Source organism: Elgaria multicarinata, chromosome 10 (genome assembly GCF_023053635.1).
Source record: "Elgaria multicarinata webbii isolate HBS135686 ecotype San Diego chromosome 10, rElgMul1.1.pri, whole genome shotgun sequence".
Taxonomy (NCBI): Eukaryota; Metazoa; Chordata; class Lepidosauria; order Squamata; family Anguidae; genus Elgaria; species Elgaria multicarinata.
Genome location: NC_086180.1, coordinates 93,898,589 through 93,919,739, shown reverse-complemented (window position 1 = coordinate 93,919,739; position 21,151 = coordinate 93,898,589). Strand labels below are relative to the sequence as shown.

Here is a 21,151-nt window from a genome sequence, read left to right as displayed (position 1 = left end):
GGATGGTGATTTTGACTGCTGTTGCCAAGGGACTTTCAGCCACTGTGGAGCACCGGGCAACACAATAAACCACCATGGTCTAAATAAACTTTGCTGCAGACCATGGCTTATCAGGGTAGCTTATTTTGCTTTAACAGGCCACCCTGGTTGGGGAAAAGTGCTCCCAGATGATACACAAACTAGGTTTGGATGTCACAAGAGCCATGATGTCTTATTTAACCTTTCATGGGTTACCGTGTCATCTGTTGGTTTTTTTTTAAAAAACCCACAATGGCTTATTTGGCCAAAATAACCCACTCTGATAACCTACAGTCTTGTGTGGTGCTCAAAGTGGGATATTTTAGTTGCCTACAGAGCCACTTGGTCAAAATTGCTGCTGACACTCTCCCCCAGACGACAGATCAGTTTTCATAATCTGCCTAGCAACTGATTGTCCTCACAGTCCAACCCCACCGTAACCCTTCCCCCAGCAGTGCACTCTGCAACCTCCTCAAGTGCCGAACACCATCTCGGTTGGGTGGCTGCAGCTGAATAGGCTTGTCACTTTGCCTTGTGTGCATCCTTACCAGGGGGTGCTGCGCATGAAGTTTCGTCCTGCTCCTGCCAACTTCCATGGTGTTATAGCCACTACCTTTTTGGAGAAAAGCTGCTTTTGCTCGTGTGGCTTTGTCAGATGTTCTGGTTTTACAATGGGCCTCATGTGCATCCCTGCTAGGGCAGGCTGTGCATGACATTTGCTCCTAATCCTGCAAACCTGGGGTTTCTGCTCCTTTGTGTGTAATCGCGCAGAGTTGTGATCATATATCGGGGGCCTCCTGACTAGGGTAGGATGTGTATGAAGTTTGGCCCCAATCCAGCATACTTCCAGCGCTTCAGAGCCACCTTGTTAGCATGATGCTGGAAATGCTGAGCTTCTCCCTTCTCATTAAGATATTGTGGAAAGTTAAAACAGACTGCTGTGATGTTGTCAATGGGCGAAAAAGCACCACTCCTGGGGCGGGAGGGCTGCAGCAGGACCAAGGCTTGGGAGGGTGGCTCAGATTAGGCACAGATCAAGCTCATTTGTCTGACCGTGGGTGGGTGGAGTGACAGTAGCTCATTTTCAAAATGTGTTACTGTGAGTAGCTTAAGAACCCATTGCTGAAAGTGATGCCCGAATGCCCCGTGGTAGCTTATAAACCATCATGGCTTATCATGACATGCGAACCCAGTCATGGTTCTGAGCTATCCCATGCCTATATACATAACACACACGCACACATTTTCAATTCAGATTTGGTTCAACTCACTGTGTGTAATACATACTCCTTAAAAGGAGTGAAACAAGGTTTTCTGTGCTTTCTAAGTATCTTCTTACTCAGAATTTTTTTATATAGTGAAGCTGATTAAGTTACCTTGTGTAATAAAAAATCCTCTTCTGTCTGCAGGTTGGTCTGATAGCATCATATTCCTTGTGGGCCGTTTCCAGGAGCTTTCAGCTATTTATTTTCTCTAGAGTCATTGGTGGAATAAGCAAAGGTAATGTCAGCCTTTCCACTGCCATAATTGCTGACTTGCCGTGTCCAAAAGTTCGAAGCAGAGGCATGGTGAGTTAACAGAATAAGTTTGTGCCTTTTATGAGTTAAAAGCTTATGTTTGTGCTATTTAGTCTTTAATCAACCACATTTGCAGGGTTCCTTCCACCCCAAGCAAATAATGCATGTGAATATGTTCCCAATGAAGAGTGCGCAGCAGCTTTTGATTGCACATTTGCACAATATAAGCAAGTATCACCTGGGGGCTGTCTATACATGTTCAAAGCCCCACAGTGGCTGCGAATGAGTGCTGCAACAGTTATATGATACAGCCACAAATGCACAACCACCGCAGGGCTTTTCTGTGAAGATGCATGGTTAAAAAGTTGGGGACTTACCTTGACTTCTTAGTCGGGAGCGAGCGAGGTTATGGCTCTTTCTCTGACCTTGCTCCATGGTTGATCTGGGGGGGCAGTCTAGGCAGATGGGGACTGGCGATTGGTCGCTGGAGGCCAGGAAGAGGGCAGACGGGTGGCACCAGTATCCGGATGACTGCTGGAAACTCCACGCTCCCTCCTTGGCTTGGAAATTACTCAGCACAACCTGCAGGAATAAAACCACAGGTTTTATGGGAACGTGGTGCCAATGTGGTGCCATCAAGGCTTCCCTGGGTCCCACTTTCCCCAGTGGGAAGGAGTTAGCACTCCTCAGTCTGGTCTTAGGTACGAATAGAAGAAATGAGAATGCATTTGAGAGCAACTTCTAATTTATTTATTTCTGCTAATAATTTATTCCAGTGTAAAGTGTACTGCTTGTTATGCCACTATGTGAACATGAATATCCAGCTCACTTGTCTGCAGTTCTCCACTTTTTCAGTTGCTTGTGGTCTAGTGAAATTTATGCAGTGGCTAGTTGTCAAGTTACAAACATCTTTAGATGGGTTAAGTCACGTTTCATGTTTTGCATAACATTTGGCCAGCTTTGTTGGATGATGATGATGATATTAAAATACAATAAAAATAAGATACAGTGGATTAATCAATTGAAAACAATAATATAAAACAACAAAATAAGAGGGATAAGATTAAAAGAGAACTTTCACGAGGTGAAGGATTAACTAGTGTTCTTAACAGCCTCCTATCCCATATATTTAGAGATTGAAAAACCAAACAGAAAAGCGAGATTCTAAAAAAGGTTATCCCATTTAGAGGAATTAAATGATGCTTTCATCATCACTCCATTCCAACTATTTAGAGACTCAGGGCAAACAATCAATCAGTAAAAAGAACTCCTTACAATATAAACAATTTCCTTAATATTATTGGCTAAAATACAACCTAAGTCCAACTTAGGGTAGACCCATTGAAATGAATGGGAATCAGTCCAATTCATTTCAAGTGGGTCTACTCTAAATAGGACTTCGGTTGAATTTTACTCACTGAGAGGTGATCACCACCCCATCTGGAGCCTAACTCCAGAAATTTCACAAGCTGAGAACATTTTAGGTGGGAACCCCTCCCCCACCATCCACTGAGCATGCCCAAGGGTTCCCGCCCTAACTCCTCAGTTCCTTTCAACCGCCTATGGGTTAGCAAATCTTGTGAGACTTTGCTGATTTATTTCTGTACTTACTTTTGCTGAGAATTGTCTTCTACCTTGATCTTTATCTCCAATTATTCTTCCTTACTTCTCTTTTCTGTAAAAAATAAATTTTAAAAATTGTTATTTAAAACAGTTTTTACTTGCGACTCCTCGCAGACCTTTGAAAGTTCCTTCCTTATTTATTTATTTATTACATTTATATACCACCCCACAGCTGAAGCTCTTTCGGCGGTTTACAACAGAGAGCACTTTTTAAGAAGTGTACGAAGTGTGGCCAGAAGATCTCATCCACCAAGGACACTCGCTGTGTCTGTTGTGCTTAGGGGAGGCACATATGATTTAATCGTGCTCCTTTTGTCTAAAATTTTCTGGACGAGCTAGGAAAAATCGCTCAGATCGCCTCAGAGCGATCCTCTGGGAAAGGACACTAGCGACTGTAGACCCTCCGCGGTCAGCTCAACTCCCAACCCCTGCGAGGGAAATGGAGGTAATGCCCCAGTCACCTCTGTTGCGGAGGGATGCCCTGAGCAACTTACTGGCTCGTCCATGATGTTGGCGAAGAAATTATCCAAGAGAGCAAGGGAACACAAGACGGGTGAAGAATCCCGAAAAAAGGAGAAGAAATCAAAGGAAAAACATTGCAAGAAAGGATGAACGCTACCTTCTTCTTCGAAAACACTGGTACCGAAGCCTTCGATATTTTAAAAATTAAAATAAAATCTGAATACATGGCACATTTCGCCAAACAGCTCAGTCCCTCAGTATCAAGATGATGCAACCAATGCAAAAAATTGAATGATCCACTTTTCGATGCTGTGTACTCTGAATCTTCGACGCCTATTGCCATACCATTCCTACCTACTTTACTGCAGACGGCACAACAATCTTGGAAGCTGCCTTCTTATTATTTATTTATTTATTTATTTTATTACATTTATATACCACCCCACAGCCGAAGCTCTCTGGGCGGTTCTTCCATGCCACCAACATCTAAGCGACTACAGTCTCTTTATAAGATTCAAGAGAAGAGCACTTCTTTCTTATTCACTCACCCTAAACCAAATTCAATCATTGTGACAGCATCACAGGGACACTCTCAGAGGAAGCACACTGCACCTGTCGATAAAGAGGGTTGCAAACTTGACAGGCTGGGATGAATCTGTTCTTCCACTGTGCTCTCTCTAAGAGTCGCAAATTATCAAGCTACTATGGTGCTTAATCAATTGTTTTTATGGGAGAAAATGTCCTCCCTCTGTGGATATCTTCCCAATGACCAAAGGGAGTTAGCCACTGTCTTCTATACGGAGGCAATGAGACTGTCATGCCAGGAAATTAATATTGCACGCCATGTTACCGACTGTGCGTCTAAAGCAATGGTCGGATCCATTGCTCTTTGGAGACATGCCTGGCTGCATTCAGCAGGCTTGACTCAAGAAGCATGAGTGAGAATAGAAGATCTCCCTTTCGACGGGGAGGGTTTGTTTAACTGTTCTACCAACGAAGCTATGGATAACATCCAGAAAGCAAAAATACTGCCAAGAAAATGGGAATTGGCCAACCGCATCAACAGACTCCCTACCGTGCTAAGCGCTGGTTCCGTAACCAACCATCTAACTTCCCCAGGCAGCAACAACAGCAGGAGTGGTCCTTTCGGTACCAACCACATCCCCAGTACAAGAAGCAGCAATTTGTTTGTTGCTTCAGGCAACCTAAAAACAAGACAGTTGGCAATGCCAAATGTCGCCTTTGACTTTCCAGACAGTCAGTTAATTCCTCAAAAATTTGGAAACATTTTGACCCCTTTTTCCCCCAAACATGGACTCATATCACAATCGACACATGGGTTTTAGGGATAATTCTACGTGGTTACAGGATAGATTTCGTAAGCCTCCCTCCACTCGGGATCGTGAAGTCCACCCCAGTCTCCCTAATCCTCCGACAGGAGATGGCCACATTATTGCAAAAAGGGGTGATAAGATGGGTTTCTCAACACAACAGTCCTGAAGAATGACAGAGGCCTTCGCCCTATCCTAGACCTCAGAGATCTCAATGAGGGGGATGGACTCGATGGCCCGATAGGCCCCTTTCAACTCTACTATTCTATGATTCTATGATTACATCGAGACCAAAAAATTCCAGATGAATTCTCTGGTGACTACTCTCCCTCTTCTCTTACAGGGGGCTTGGTTTACAGCGGTGGATCTAAGAGACGCTTATTTCCACATCAGCATTCATACGGAGCAGCACCACTTCCTCTGCTTCTTGATTGGAGAAGAGATTTTCCAGTTCCAGGTTCTTCTGTTCAGCTTGGCCACTGCCCCCTGGTTTTTCACCAAGTGTATGCCCCAGTATATGCATACCTCAGAACCTGGGGAGTAGAGATCTATCCGTATCTGGATGACTGGCTCCTTGTGGCCAGGACAAGAGCAGAAGCCATACAAAACACCACGATCATGATCAACCTCCTAGCTTCTCTGGGACTGTGCATCAACGAAAATAAATCTGTTTTCTACCACATGCAGAAGATCAAATTCCTAGGGGCAGTTTTGGATTCAACCCTAACCAGAGGACAGAGCAATCACCTTGTCCACAAATTGTGCCAACGCCAAACTGTGTTTGCATTCAAGGTTCAAAGACTACTCGAGTTCATGCCAGCAACTGTGAATGTTGTATCCTGGGCACATCTTCACATGAGACCCCTCCAGCTCTGGCTCCTACAAAACTATGACAACACTACAGACACTCATCGCATCAGAATAACCATTCCAGCGATAGTAGTGAAGTCACTGTGTTGGTGGAGGAGCAAGGCCAACTTTATGCTTATAAAGAAGTCAGTCTGTAAACACCTTGAAATCAATGCAGTGATTACTAGAAGCCAACATGGATTTGTCAGGAACAAATCCTGTCAGACTAATTTGATCTCATTTTTTGATAGGGTTACCTCCCTTGTGGACTGTGGGAATGCTGTGGATGTCATATAACTTGACCTAAGCAAAGCTTTCGACAAAGTGCCCCATGATATTCTGATTAACAAACTAGCTAAAAGTGGGCTAGATGGAACAACTATTAGGTGGATTCACAGTTGGCTACAGAATCGGACTCAAAGAGTACTTATCAATGGAAGTACTGGGGAGAGGCAATGAGTGGGGTACCACAGGGCTCAGTAATGGGCCCAGTGCTCTTCAACATTTTTATTAATGATTTGGATGAGGAGGTGCAGGGAACGCTTATCAAATTTGCAGATGACACCAAATTGGGTGGGATAGCTAATACCCTGGAAGACAGAAACAAACTTCAAAGTGATCTTGATAGGCTGGAGTGCTGGGCTGAAAACAACAGAATGAAATTTAATAGGGATAAATGCCAAGTTCTACATCTAGGAAATAGAAACCAAATGCACAGTTACAAGATGGGGAATACTTGGCTCAGCAATACTACAAATGAGAAGGATCTTGGAATTGTTGTAGATCACAAGCTGAATATGAGCCAACAGTGTGATATGGCTGCAAGAAAGGCAAATGCTATTTTGGGCTGCATTAATAGAAGTATAGCTTCCAAATCGTATGCGGTACTGGTTCCTCTGTCCTGGTTGAGGTGAAAAGATGAGACGACCTTGGGAAGAAATGAGAGGTCAGGTCGTAAGTCCACCTTATCTGTATGGAATGTGAGATAAGGAGGATCTATACGTAGAGCACATAACTCTGACGCCCGTCTGGCTGTAGTAACGGCAACTAGGAACGCAACTTTAAAAGTTAACAAACGAATGTCAGAAGTAGCCATAGGTTCAAACGGCTTGGCTGACAAAACTTTAAGAACAACAGAGAGGCTCCATTGAGGTACAAAGGAACGCACTGGAGGGATTAAGTTCATAGAATCATAGAATAGCAGAGTTGGAAGGGACCTACAAGGCCATCGAGTCCAACCCCCTGCTCAATGCAAGAATCCACCTTAAAGCATCCCTGACAGATCGTTGTCAAGATCACTGCTCCAGAATTTTCCCAGGGATGGATGTCAAACTGACTGGTCTGTAGTTCCCAGGTTCCTCCTTTTTGAAGATAGGGACAACGTTAGCCCTCCTCCAGTCGTCCGGCACCTCACCCGTCTTCCATGATTTTGCAAAGATAATAGACAAAGGTTCTGAGAGTTCTTCTGCTAGCTCCTTCGTTACTCATCGGGCCCTGGAGATTTGAACTCATTCAAGGAAATTAAGTGTTCTTTGACCATTTGTTTATCAATCCCAAACTGCAATCCTGCCCCCTCAACTTCTGCTTCACTTTCTCCAGGGGCGTCATAGACCCGCTTTTGGGAGAAGACTGAGGCAAAGTAGGAATTGAGCACTTCAGCCTTTTCTTTGTCATCTGTTATCAATTTGCCATCCACATTAAGCAGTTGAACCACCATTTCTTTCCTCTGTCTTTTACTACTCACATATCTGAAGAAAGCCTTTTTATTGCTTTTAGCATCCCTCGCTAATCTCAGCTCATTCTGAGCTTTAGCCTTCCTGACGCCATTTCGGCACTTCTGCGCCACTTGTCTGTACTCTTCTTTTGTAGCTTGGCCTTCCTTCCACTTCCTATATGTATCCTTTTTTGTTTTCAGGTCATCTCTAAGCTTTTTGTGGAGCCACATTGGTTTCCTCTGTTGTCTTCTGTCTTTTCTCCTTGTTGGAATTGTTTGTAACTGTGCCTTTAAAATTTCCTTTTTTAAATACTCCCACCCATCCTGTACTCCTTTTCTCATTAGGCTCACTTGCCACAGGACCTTACTTATCATAGTTCTGAGTTTATTAAAATCAGCTTTTCTAAAATCCAGAGTATGTGTATGGCTACACTCAACTTTTGTCTCCTTCATAATCAAGAATTCAAGTATGATGTGGTCACTTTCTCCCAGAGTTCTACTAAGAACTCTTAGAGTTCTTAGTGGAACTTTATCCACTAAGTGGAACTTTATCCACTTTATCTAGGGTATTAGCTATCCCAGAGTTCCACTTTATCCACTAAGTCATCTCTATTGGTCAATATCAAGTCAAGGATTGCTGATCCTCTAGTTCCTTCTTCCTTACATACATGTAAGGAATAACCATACATGTCAGGAATTTCTTGGAAGGGCCGGTTTTGGCAGTATTTGTCTCCCAATGGATATCAGGGTAATTGAAGTCCCCCATCACTACTACATCACACTTCCTTGAAACACTGGCAATTTGTTTCTCAAAAGTTTTGTCCTCGTCCTCTCCTTGATTGGGTGGTCGGTAGTAGACTCCGATTATCATGTTCTTTTTATTCCTTGCTCCATTTAATTTAATCCAGATGCTCTTGATGGGGCTCCCAGTCTGATCCGCCTGTATTTCTGTGCAGCGATAGGTATTTTTAACATATAGTGCTCCACCTCCCTTTCTATTTCTTCTGTTCTTTTTGAACAAGTTATATCCTTCAATTGCTATATTCCAGTCATGAGAGTCATCCCACCAAGTTTCAGTTATACCTATCAAGTCGTATTTGCCCTCATGTAATAAGAGTTCAAGTTTATTCTGTTTGTTTCCCATACTCTGGGCATTAGTATATAGACATCGAAGACCATGTGTTTTATAGTCTGGCTTTGTTCCTACATTATTGCAGAAACTATTTTGGCGCACTATTGGAGATAGTGGGTTGCCCCCTGTTGGATTTGTGAAAGATAATCAAAAATTGATTATTACTTATTCACAAAAATAAAATGACTAGCATTAATTTCCAAACAAATTCCAAACGCCAGTTGTTCACAGTTTTCCAATTCAGTAACCTTAGCTATCAGTGAGGAGGACACCAGAATGGCAAGGCCACCCCTTGGACGACCTTTCTTATTTGCCCGGTGAGCATTCAAAGAGTAGGAGGAAAATCCATTAACAACAACAGTGTCCATGGCCCAGGTTTCCTGAAGCAAGATTACATCAAAGCAAGAGATATATTGACAAAAGCAGCTATCCCAACGTTTGTTCGCCCAGCCCGCAATATTCCAGGATATGATCCTGAGGTAGGAATCACCCTGGGGCCACTGGCATCAATCCAGAGGGGTAATCCTGACCAGTGATCCATCCATGTCCCTCTGAATGCAGCCAAGGACACTTGCCCAAACTTGGCGCAAGGAAAATTCCTATTTTACTTTACGCAGACGATGCTGTTATTCTCTCCCGCTCTAGACCTGGTTTGAAACATCTTTTAATGAAATTCTCCAACTTTTGTTTCACCAACGATCTGAAAATTAATTTTGAGAAATCTAAAGTCATGGTCTTTGAAAATAGATTTTCTCAACGTCGGTGGTCCCTTGATGGGCATATCCTGGAACAGGTGAAAATTTTCTCTTACCTGGGGCTGCTTTTCCATCATACCCTGTCCTGGAGTGCCCATAGATCGGTCACCCTTAATAAAGCTTCAGTCAGTTCAGCCGCAATAACACGCTTTTTCTTTACTAAAGGGGGAATGTTTATACCATCTGCCATCAAAGTGTTTAATGCCAAGTCTGCAGCCCAGCTTTTATATGCCTCCAATATCTGGATAGGAGGATTAACATCTGAGATAGATAGGCTGCAGACAAGGTTTTTGAGGACCCTTCTTCAACTCCCAAAGTGTGTCCCTAATTCTGTACTTCTGCTGGAAACCGGGCAAAGCTCTCTTTCGCTTAGGGCTTGGTGGTCTGCCTTAAAATTTTGGATGGAAGTTAGTCTTTTTGGGAGGGGCTGAGGTCTGCTTCCCTGTCTGGCTCAGGACAACTATGTGAACAGCTGGTCCAAGCTTCTTGCCAGGAAGGCAGCTTCAATAGGTCTCTCCTCTTCCCTCCTCCTTAATCTGGGCTTGAATTTTGCTTTTAAAGCTATCAAACAAAGACTGTGGGATATAGCCTTCTGCGACTTACGCGCTCACTCTCATGTTTCTTGCTCTCCCAGTGCATTGCACGTTCATTACGTTGGGCCTCTTCAGCTGGCCGACTATCTAAAGAACTTGTCGGTGGCTAAATATCGTATTGCCTTCTCCAAGGCCAGATGCAATGTTTATTCTATTGAATTACTTCAGGGCAGATATGCTGGTGTCCCTTATCAGGAACGACGGTGCCCCTGTAGGAACATGGAAGTGGAGACGATGGAGCATATCCTTCTGTCCTGTAGCTTTTATAATCAGGCCCGCCATCTTATGATTACCCCATTGCTGAGCAAACTGTCCAGAAGTACAGGCAAATTTTATGTTAAGTTTCTGTTGGAAGATAAGTCCTCAAGAGTAACTTTGGCTGTTGCTAAATTTCTTACAGTGACAGCTAAGATTAGAGCTCTTTGTGTATTAGACTAAAGTTGACAATAGCTCTAACTGTATGATTTCATGTCTGATTCTTGTGTTTGTTTGTCTGTTGTTTGTTTCTTTCTTTCTTTTTATGGATCTATGGATCGCAATAAAGAAAGTAGTAGTAGAATTATTACTTATTCTTGCAATTTAAAATAAATTTAGCAGTTTCAAGTTTTTTTCTTTTTCTTTTTTCTACAAAAATCTGTTCTTAAAAATTGAAGTTGGCAATTTTCTTTTTTGGAGGGTGCAAGTAGCTTGCCTTGCCTAGGGTGCAAAATAGTCAGGCACCAGCCCTGCTTGCAACAGACAGACACTTTGGCAGCTTAGTAGTTAAGTATTCCCTAGAGCATATATTTCAACCATTGCTCCCCTCATTGTCCGCAGAGAAACAGAATTTCTTGGCCCAGAGCCAAAGGTCTCTCAAAAGAGTTGCTTGCTATTTTGTAGCTGCAGCTGTTTTCCAAGAAGGAAAGCATTGCAATCAACAGCAGGTGAAAAAGTTCAGCCCTGAATTTCTCCCTGCTTTAATGTAGCTGACAGAGCAGACCAAAGCCTGTAAGCACTCCCATTAAGTTCAATGGAATTTACTTCCCACTGTGTTTGGAATTGCAGTCTAAGCATACTAATTTTCAAGAATGTGGTAGCAGTCAAGCAATAATTGATTAGGTGTTGCATTTATTCTGCAGTGTTCTTACTTTGAAATTGCTGCTTTTAAGTGTGACAAACATGAAATTCTTGCTATCGGGGCTTAGACATATTTATAAGCATAATAAATATGGGATTATTTTTATGATATAACTTTTTTCTTGCCATCACATATTAAAACTTATTGCTAAAATCAAGTTTGTTATGAATGTTCTTAAAAGTCTATATTTGAAAAACAGCCTAATAGCTTCAGATATAATATGCGCCATTCAGTGTTTATTATTATTTAATTCAATTTCTGCCTGCTTCCAAGTGATAACCTCAAGGCAGCTTCTACAAAAAGTTTATATATATAATCGGTACAACATAAAACATTTTAAAATGCATTTCTTTTTTTCAATAAACGTGAATGTGTAATTACAGATATACTTAGGTGACCAACCAATAAAGAGGTCTTGCAGTTATGGTGGACACATCAGTTAAAATTTTAACCCAGTGTGCAGCTGCTGTAAAAAAAAAAGAGGGGGAAGGCAAACACCATGTTAGGCATAATTAGAAAAATAATTAAGAATAAAACTGCCAATATTATACTGCCCTTATACAAATCTATGGTGCAACCAGACATGGAATACTGTGTACAGTTCTGGTCACCATATTTTAAAAAAATTGTAGAGCTGGAAAAGGTACAGAAAAGGACAACTAAAATTATCAAAGACTGAAGCATCTCTCCAACAACTGTGATTATTTGTCTTGGGAAGAAGGAGGTTAAGGGGATACATGATAGAGGTGTACAAAATTATGAATGATGTGGAGAATGTGGATAGGGAGACATTTTTCTCACTCTCTCAAAATACTGGAACCTAAGGTTATCTCGTGAAGCTGATTGGTGGGAGATTCAGGACAAATAAAAGGAAGTATTTCTTTACACAGTGCATGGTTAAACTATGGAATTCACTACCGCAAGATGTAGTGATGGCCACCAATTTGGATGGTTTTAAAAGGGGTTTGGATAAATTCCTGGAGGAGAAGGCTATCAATGGCTCCTAGTCCTGATGGCTGTGTTACCTCCAGTATCAGAGGCAGTAAGTCTTTGTATGCCATTTGCTGGGGAACATGGGTGGGGGGAGGTTGCTATTGCACTTTTGTCCTGCTTGTGAGTTCCTGGTCAACAGCTAAGTTGGCCACTGTGTGACAGAGTGCTGGACTAGATGGACCTTCGGTCTGATCCAGCATGGTTCTTCATATGCCTCAATTTGTACATGTCGGTATGAGCTGCTCTAGAAGCTCTTTTACAGCTTAAGAACCATGTAGAACATTAGTAAATAAATATTAGCTATTTTCCCTAGGCTATGATTGGTGTGGCTTTCTCCTTGGGTTTTACGCTTGGTCCTATGCTTGGAGCATACCTCGCCATGGAGACAGAAAACGGAGAACTCTTCTATGTCAGATCTGCTACATTTGCTGTCATCTTTGCGATTACTGACTTGGCTTTCATCTTCATCTTGTTGCCAGAGACGCTCCCAAAAGAAAAGCGGGTAATATGTTTTGGAAACTGATAGTTGCCATATTCGTCTTACAGAGAATGTTAAAAAGTTTCTGCTCCAAATAAAGAAGCCATTGTCTTGTTTTGCTCCAAGTTTGCGAAACCTTAACGCGCACCCCTATGCACGTTAAGGGTGCAGTCTATTGGGAAGTTCCACATGTATCCCATTAAGGGCCCAGTCCTATGGATTATGTCCTCACGAGATGGAAACCTCTGAACTCGGAGGCTTCCCTGTATCCAGTGCCCTGCCAGGCTGAAGTCAACATGGTGGGAGGAGTGATGGAGGCAATCTTCACTTTCCCAACCTCCCATCACTGGTTTGTTTTGCTAGATGTGCTTTTTTGTCAATCTAGCAATGGAGTCTGTAAGTAAAGGAGGAGGAAAGGAGTCTGGAAGACGCTGAGGATAGCTTGTATATTGGCCTCTCCGTTCTTTCTGCTCTCTCCACCCTCCAGAATGTGCCCATTTTCCCCTTTCCAAGGTCGATCTCCAACTCCCACTCCCAAGCTCAGAGCGCTGTCTCCAACTTCAGAGTGGAGAATCCCTACTATTCTATGGCCCCTCAGGCAATATCTAGGGGCCATAGGATTGTTGTTGTTTATTCGTTCAGTCGCTTCCGACTCTTCGTGACTTCATGGATCAGCCCACGCCAGAGCTTTCTGTCAGCCGTTACCACCCCTACCTCCCCCAAGGTCAAGTCTGTCACCTCCAGAATATCATCCATCCATCTTGCCCTTGGTCGACCCCTCTTCCTTTTGCCTTCCACTTTCCCTAGCATCAGCCTCTTCTCCAGGGTCTCCTGTCTTCTCATTATGTGGCCAAAGTACTTCAGTTTTGCCTTTAATACCATTCCCTCAAGTGAGCAGTCTGGCTTTATTTCCTGGAGTATGGACTGGTTTGATCTTCTTGCAGTCCGAGGCACTCTCAGAATTTTCCTCCAACACCACAATTCAAAAGCATCTATCTTCCTTCACTCAGCCTTCCTTATGGTCCAGCTCTCGCAGCCATAGGTTACTATGGGGAATACCATTGCTTTAACTATGCGGACCTTTGTTGTCAGTGTGGTGTTTCTGCTCTTAACTATTTTATCAAGATTTGTCATTGCTCTCCTCCCAAGAAGTAAACGTCTTCTGATTTCCTGGCTGCAATCAGCACCTGCAGTAATCTTTGTGCCCAGAAATACAAAGTCTGTCACTGCCTCCACGTTTTCTCCCTCTATTTGCCAGTTACCAATCAAGCTGGTTGCCATAATCTTGGTTTTTTTGCAGTTTAACTGCAACCCAGCTTTTGCACTTTCTTCTTTCACCTTTGTCATAAGGCTCCTCAGCTCCTCCTCGCTTTCAGCCATCAAAGTGGTGTCATCTGCATATCTGAGATGGTTAATGTTTCTTCCTGCGATTTTAACTCCAGCCTTGGATTCGTCAAGCCCAGCACGTCGCATGATGTGTTCTGCATACAAGTTGAATAGGTAAGGTGAGAGTATACAACCTTGCCGTACTCCTTTCCCAATCTTAAACCAGTCCGTTGTTCCGTGGTCTGTTCTTACCGTTGCTACTTGTTTGTTATACAGATTCCTCAGGAGGCAGACAAGATGACTTGGTATCCCCATACCACCAAGAACTTGCCACAGTTTGTTATGATCCACACAGTCAAAGGCTTTAGAATAGTCAATAAAACAGAAATAGATGTTTTTCTGGAAGTCCCTGGCTTTCTCCATTATCCAGCGGATATTGGCAATTTGGTCTCTAGTTCCTCTGCCTTTTCTAAACCCAGCTTGTACATCTGGCAATTCTCGCTCCATGAATTGCTGGCGTCTGCCTTGCAGGATCTTGAGCATTACCTTGCTGGCATGTGAAATAAGTGCCACTTTCTTTAGTGTTTCCCTTTTTTGGTATGGGGATATAAGTTGATTTTTTCCAGTCTGATGGCCATTCTTGTGTTTTCCAAATTTGCTGGCATATGGCATGCATCACCTTGACAGCATCATCTTGCAATATTTTAAACAGTTCAGCTGGGATGCCGTCGTCTCCTGCTGCCTTGTTATTAGCAATGCTTCTTAAGATCCATTCAACCTCACTCTTCAGGATGTCTGGCTCTAACTCACTGACCACACCGTCTGACCTATCCCCAATATTATTATCCTTCCTATACAGATCTTCCGTATATTCTTGCCACCTTTTCTTGATCTCTTCTGTTTCTGTTAGGTCCTTCCCATCTTTGTTTTTGATCATACCCATTTTGCCTGGAATTTACCTCCGGTGTTTCTAATTTTTTGGAAGAGATCTCTTGTCCTTCCTATTCTATTGTCTTCTTCCACTTCCGCACATTGCTTGTTTAAAAATAATTCCTTATCTCTTCTGGCTAACCTCTGGAATTTTGTACTTAATTGGGCATATCTCCCCCTATCACTGTTGCCTTTTGCTTTCCTTCTTTCTTGGGCTTTCCTTCTTTCTCAGCAGACAGCCATCTTGCCTTCTTGGTTTTCTTTTTCTTTGGGATGTTTTTTATTGCCACCTCTTGGACAATGTTGCGAGCTTGGGAGTTGGAGATCGACCTTGGAAAGGGGGAAATGGGCACATTCTGGAGGGTGGAGAGAGCAGAGGATAGCTTGTATATTGGCCTCTCAGCTCACCTACCGCTCCTACCGTGAGAACAATGAACGCCAACTACCACGCACATACTATGAGCTAAAGAAAAAATACAAAAAGCTCCTGCAACATAAAAAAAGTGAGGCAGACAGGGAAACCTGGCAACTACTGATAGTGGCTTCCATTTCCAACAACTGTAAAACCTTTTGGCAGATAGTATCAGGTGCCCTAGGTAACAGCAATGGCAGCATGGAATGCCATATACCGGCTGAAATCTGGGAGAATCATCTCCGTATCACCTTTAGTGACAGCCACATATCAAATTCTTATCCAAGACTGCCACCTGACTCCCCTAACTGGCCCAATGTCAATATCAGCACTGTAGAGGACTTAATACTACAGTTAAAGTCAGGTAAGGCCCCTGGACCAGATGGCATCCCCTCTGAGATGCTGAAAATCAACATCAGCTGGTGGACTGCCCTGTTAGCACCTCTTTTCTCCTTAATAAATAAAACTGGGTTAATTCCCGCAACCTGGCTAAAAACCATTGTCATTCCAATATATAAAAAAGGACCCAAAGATGACCCATCCAACTATCGGCCTATTAGCCTCTTATCTGTAGTTGTTAAGGTCTATGCCAGTTTCTTGGCCTTGAAACTAAAAACATGGATCCTTGATAACAATATCTTGGGAGAAGAACAGATTGGCTTTAAAGCAGGCTGCTCTACTCTTGACCATTGCCTGGTACTGGCTCACCTGGTTCATAAATATTCTACACCCAGTGGAGGCAAATTATTCACCGCTTTTATTGATCTCAAATCTGCCTTCGATTCAATATGCCGAGCCCATATTTGGAACAAACTGGAACAGCTTTCTATCGAAAGCAGGCTTCTGTTCCTGATTCAATCTCTGTATCATAAAACATCTGCCCAGGTTCGTTGCAGTAGACTAGGACATCTCACAAATGAGATTGTCACTTCACTTGGTGTCAGACAAGGATGTGTTCTCGCCCCCATTTTGTTCAACCTTTATCTGGCAGACCTCCCTGCCTGTATGGCGTCATTACCATCGCATGCACCCAAGATTGGTTCAACAAAAGTTTTTGTTCTTCTCTATGCTGACGATGCCGTTTTTATCTCCCAGACTCGACTGGGCCTCAAGAGACTACTAAATGGTTTTGCCAAATAGTGTGAGAAAAATTTGCTGACAATTAACTATTCAAAAACCAAAGTGGTAGTCTTTGCCAGGAGGAAGGTAAGATTTCCCTGGTCCATGGGGGGAAAACAGAATCAACCAACTTGACGCATATAAATACCTGGGCATATAGTTTCATGAAGCTCAAAACTGGAGGGCACATGGCAAACACACCAAGAGCAAAGCTGAACAAACTATTGGTGCGTTATCCCGATTCTTCTTTGCGAAAGGTGGGAAATATCTACCAGCAGCCATCCGGGTTTACAAAGCTAAAATAGTGTCTCAGACTCTGTTTGGAGCTCCAATATGGTTTCCACACTTCAAAAGTTCTCTTGAAGGAGTGCAACATCTCTACCTCAGGCTTATATTCGGAGTCCCTAGATGTGTTTCCGGTGCTGCCCTCAACTTGGAGGCTGGACTAAGTACACTAAAATGCCAAGCTTGGATATTCACCATACATTTACTGGCTCCGCTGTCACCTAACGCTCACTTCCAACTCCTTGGTTGCCAAAGTCCTGTTAGAACCCTCCGAATCTCACTGGTCTAGGGCAGTGGTGCAAAAAGTAACCTCAATAGGGCTATCCCCTTTTTTCCTGCTATCTCTGGACTTGGACAGCGCTAAACAGATCACCAAACAGAGACTACTAGATATAGACCACCAAGAGCTCCGGGGAACTGCCTGGGGACCATGTTCCCCCCAATCATTGGGTCTCCCAGTCCCTTCTTGCAAAGACGGAATGCCATACCTGGGTTAGTTAACCATTCCCAAATACAGGAAGGCATTCACCCTAGCAAGATTTAATGTCCTCCCCTCCAAGTTGCTGGAGGGCAGATATAAGAAAATTTCATCCAAAAACAGATACTGCCCATGTAATAACATCGAGGTAGAATCCATTCTGCATGTGCTCTTCCATTGTAATTTTTACCAACAGGCAAGGAAAGACCTATTATGTCCTATTATGCAACGTCTCCCTGGACGCTCCCCTGAGTCACTCCTGATTAGTCTACTTCAGGGCTCCAGTAAATCTACCACTGAGCAGGTGGCCAAATTCCTGAATTTGGCCATCCGCTCCAGATCTCTTATGGATGTCTGATTGCGCTTAAATCCACAGATTAGCAATTTTATTATCTATATATCCCTCCCTTTTTCACTATGCTAGGCCCCAATAACCCAATTCTGTTCCCTTTTCAGAAACCAACAAATAACAATCTAGTATCTTTAGTGGTTTTGTAACACTCCCTCTTTTTTATCCCTACTTTGTACTGTTTTATATAAGGGTGTATCTTCTTATTTTATATTGGTCTGTTGACTGTAAATAAAGAAATACAATCTTATTTAAAGAATACACTTTTTAAAGAAGAAGAAAAGTTTACTTTTTTATAATATTACATACTCAAGGTTAATGTTAGTTTTTCATGAAAGAGATCATGATGAATAACATTTAGATGTGTTTAAAATACACAAGAACCTAAATCTGTAGTGTGTGATGACCTGTAGCTCCAGTAAGTTCTGCTGTTGTGGGGGATTTGAGATTTTCTTTTGTGTAAGTCTGTGTGATCCCTTCAGCCTCAAGACATGTTCCTTATTTTCTCCTAGATGTCCTCTGTGATATGTGGTTTTAAGTCAGCAGGTGGCCTGATCAATCCTTGGGCTTTATTCCAGTTTTCTGCAGTAAGCCAAGGAATGGAAACCCCTTCAAAAGAGAGCAAGTTCTTAAGTTTACTATTATAAATCTTACTTTTTGTTATGAAGTTGTTTGACTATTTGAGAATCTATTTTTATTTCTCTCCTTTTGATTAACCTTAATATTACAAATGTTTGCATTCTCTTTCTCCACAATAAATGGTAGTTCTTTTTTGGTCAAATTTACATATCTGCATTTTTTCTTAGTATTTGGCTGTTGATCAACTCAGCTTAAGTTATACATTTTTATAACTCCTAGACAATTTCAGAGAGATGTTTTGCATATATAATATTTAATTATCTCCGGTATCTGTTGTAAAGGTAGACAGTGCACCATGACTCAGCCAGACACCTTTTCCCTCTGCTTCCTCAGTGTGCCCTTTGCCAGGATTCTTGGAGGAATTCCCCCATGTGTCTCAGTACCCTCAGCCAGTAGCCCTCCAGCTGTAGTGCTGACCCAATGAGGGAAATAGCAGCATAGAAGGTTGAGGTAGAAGTTTATTTACAAGTTAGGGGTAAAGGAATAGGAAGAGCAATAAAAGCAAAATACAAGAAAATATCCAAGAACAAATTCCCTAATACACTAAAAGTAATAAATTCTACTTGCCCTACTTACATCCAAAGTAAAATCCTTTGTCTTGTGCCAGTAACCAAATTCTCCACCTGAACTGGAATTAAAGGACTAAGAGTGGAAATTCCCAACAAACCTTTATACCATTTCCAGCCAGACTCCCAACTCCATCCCCTCTCCCTTCTCCTGGGAAGAATGAGATGGCATTTTTACACCTTTCCAGCTGGGGCTGTTCTCTTGGCAGGCCAAAATGGTTTATGGCCTTGAATTGAGACAAGGGTTGGGGCTGGTGCCACAAGATGATCTGGCCCAGATGGCTGGGCTTCACATCTTCCTTGCTGGACCCTACTCCTTTCTATTATAAAACAATAAAATGCTAGATAAGTGGAACGGCCACTTTTAAAAAAAGGCCTCCCTGGACTTTAATAATTACAGATTTGCCCTCTCAATCCCTGTCCTTCATGGCTGGTCGTCCAGGTTGGAGATGCAGTTAGACAACAACTACAGCATATTATTAATGCATCTCTCAGAGAGGGGAGTTTTCCATCATGCTTAAAAGAGGCGGTAATATGACCACTTTTTAAAAAGCCCTCCCTGGTCCTTAATAATTACAGACCAGTACCAAATTTTCCATTTTGGGGTAAAATGATCAAGATGGTGGTTGCAAACCAACTCCAAGCAGTTTTGGATGACACAGATTTTTTAGACCCATTTCAAATCGGCTTCAGAGCGGGATACCAGTGTGTGCACATCCTTAGCTGACGCTGTTGTTGAAGGCATAGAGAAATATATTTGGGTGTCATCAGCATACTGAAAGCCCCACACCCCATGCCTCCAGATGATCTCTCCCAGTAGTTCCATGTAAATATTAAATAGCATTGGAGAAAAGATGGCAACTTGTGGTACACCACACAACAGGAGCAGCTATCCCCAAGCATCACCATCTGGAACCTGCCCAAGAGGTAGGACCAGAACCACTGAAGCACAGTGCCCCTGATTCCCAATCCCCTCAGGTGATCCAGAAGAATACCATGGTCGATAGTATCAAAAGCCGCTGAGAGGTCCAAAAGCACCAGCACTGTCAATACTCAGCGTAGTTCATTCGCTAAGGCTACCATAGCGGTCTCAACTCCGTATCCCGCTCTGAAGTCGATTTGAAATGGGTCTAGAAAATCTGTGTCATCCAAAACTGTTTGGAGTTGGTTTGCAACCACCCTCTTGATCATTTTGCCCAAAAATGGAAAATTTGGTACTGGTCTGTAATTATTAAGGTCCAGGGAGGGCTTTTTAAAAAGTGGTCATATTACCGCCTCTTTTAAGCATGATGGAAAACTCCCCTCTCTGAGAGATGCATTAATAATACGCTGTAGTTGTTGTCTAACTGCATCTCCAACCTGGACGACCAGCCATGAAGGACAGAGATCGAGAGGGCAAGTCATTCTCCTCACTCGTCCAAGCAGCTTGTTCACATCCTCAGTACTCACCAACTGAAACTGATCCAGTGTAATCTTACTTGCGGAGTTGCTGGACACTCCATTGTCAGCTTCTGCTATAATGACAGCGTCTAAGTTGGCTTTTATCCAAGATATTTTATCTGTGAAATGATCGTTAAAGGCATCACAACAAACTACCGAAGGCTCTAAAATCAGGTTCAGGGGGGAAGGTGTTTGAGTTAGACCTCTCACCACCCTGACCAGTTCTGCTGGATGCGAATTTGCAGACACAATGCATCCAGAGAAGAAAGCTTTCTTTGCTGCACATATTGCCACCCCATAGGAATGAAGATGTTCTCTATGTTGTGTATTGTCTGATATAAGTCCCCCTTCAGCCATGTTTTTTTCTTTTTTTGGCACTGTATCTAAGAAAACTGGGCCTGTATCTTAGTCCTCCTGTTCTGCTTCCGGGACTGTATTTTCCAGGTAGGAGAGGTTATGATTAGATGGTTTCTTTTTTTGTGTATTTAACCTTTTCCACTCCTTCCTAATTCTCCTTTTAATGTTAGACATAGGACACTTCTGGACAGGGCATAAATCTTAGAGACCAGCTCACTTTCTTGGCAGTTTTTATTAGCTTATCTTCTGTGTGTTAAACACTCTTCCTTCTTCCCAAGGGGGGGGAAATATATCAGATTCACAACAGCATTCACTAGAGGGGACCAGAACTAGTCATACACAGTCTATCAATGTCTCACTTCGCCCCCTCACCGAACGCTGCTTTTTCTCCACCACCGCGCACCCCCCTTCTCGCCAGCCGACGATAACTACAACAAACTGCTTCCACTTTATAAAGCCAGTATTTCAGTCTTTTCCACTTTGAGATAGAAGATAAGAGGTGAGAATCGCTATAAATCAGGTCAGCATCTAACAAAAACAAACTCTCTCTGGACAAACTGCGCCACAGCAGCAGGCAGGCCAATTTAGTTTCGTTTTCCAACCGATGCTTATAAAAACATTCCGTTCTGTCTCACCTTATCTCTTCAGCTTTTTCCAACACCAGCACG

The 21,151-nt window shown here is 42.8% G+C and overlaps 1 protein-coding gene across 1 annotated transcript in view; it reads left to right on the top strand.

The window, feature by feature from the left end:
- Window positions 1-21,151, top strand: part of MFSD10 (major facilitator superfamily domain containing 10) — a 96,164-nt gene that overhangs the window by 23,341 nt on the left and 51,672 nt on the right. Inside the window, exons 4-6 of the mRNA XM_063135892.1 lie at window positions 1,428-1,586; window positions 12,418-12,606; window positions 17,994-18,102. Coding sequence (XP_062991962.1) covers window positions 1,428-1,586; window positions 12,418-12,606; window positions 17,994-18,102 — 457 coding nt within the window. The remainder of the gene's footprint in view (window positions 1-1,427; window positions 1,587-12,417; window positions 12,607-17,993; window positions 18,103-21,151) is intronic.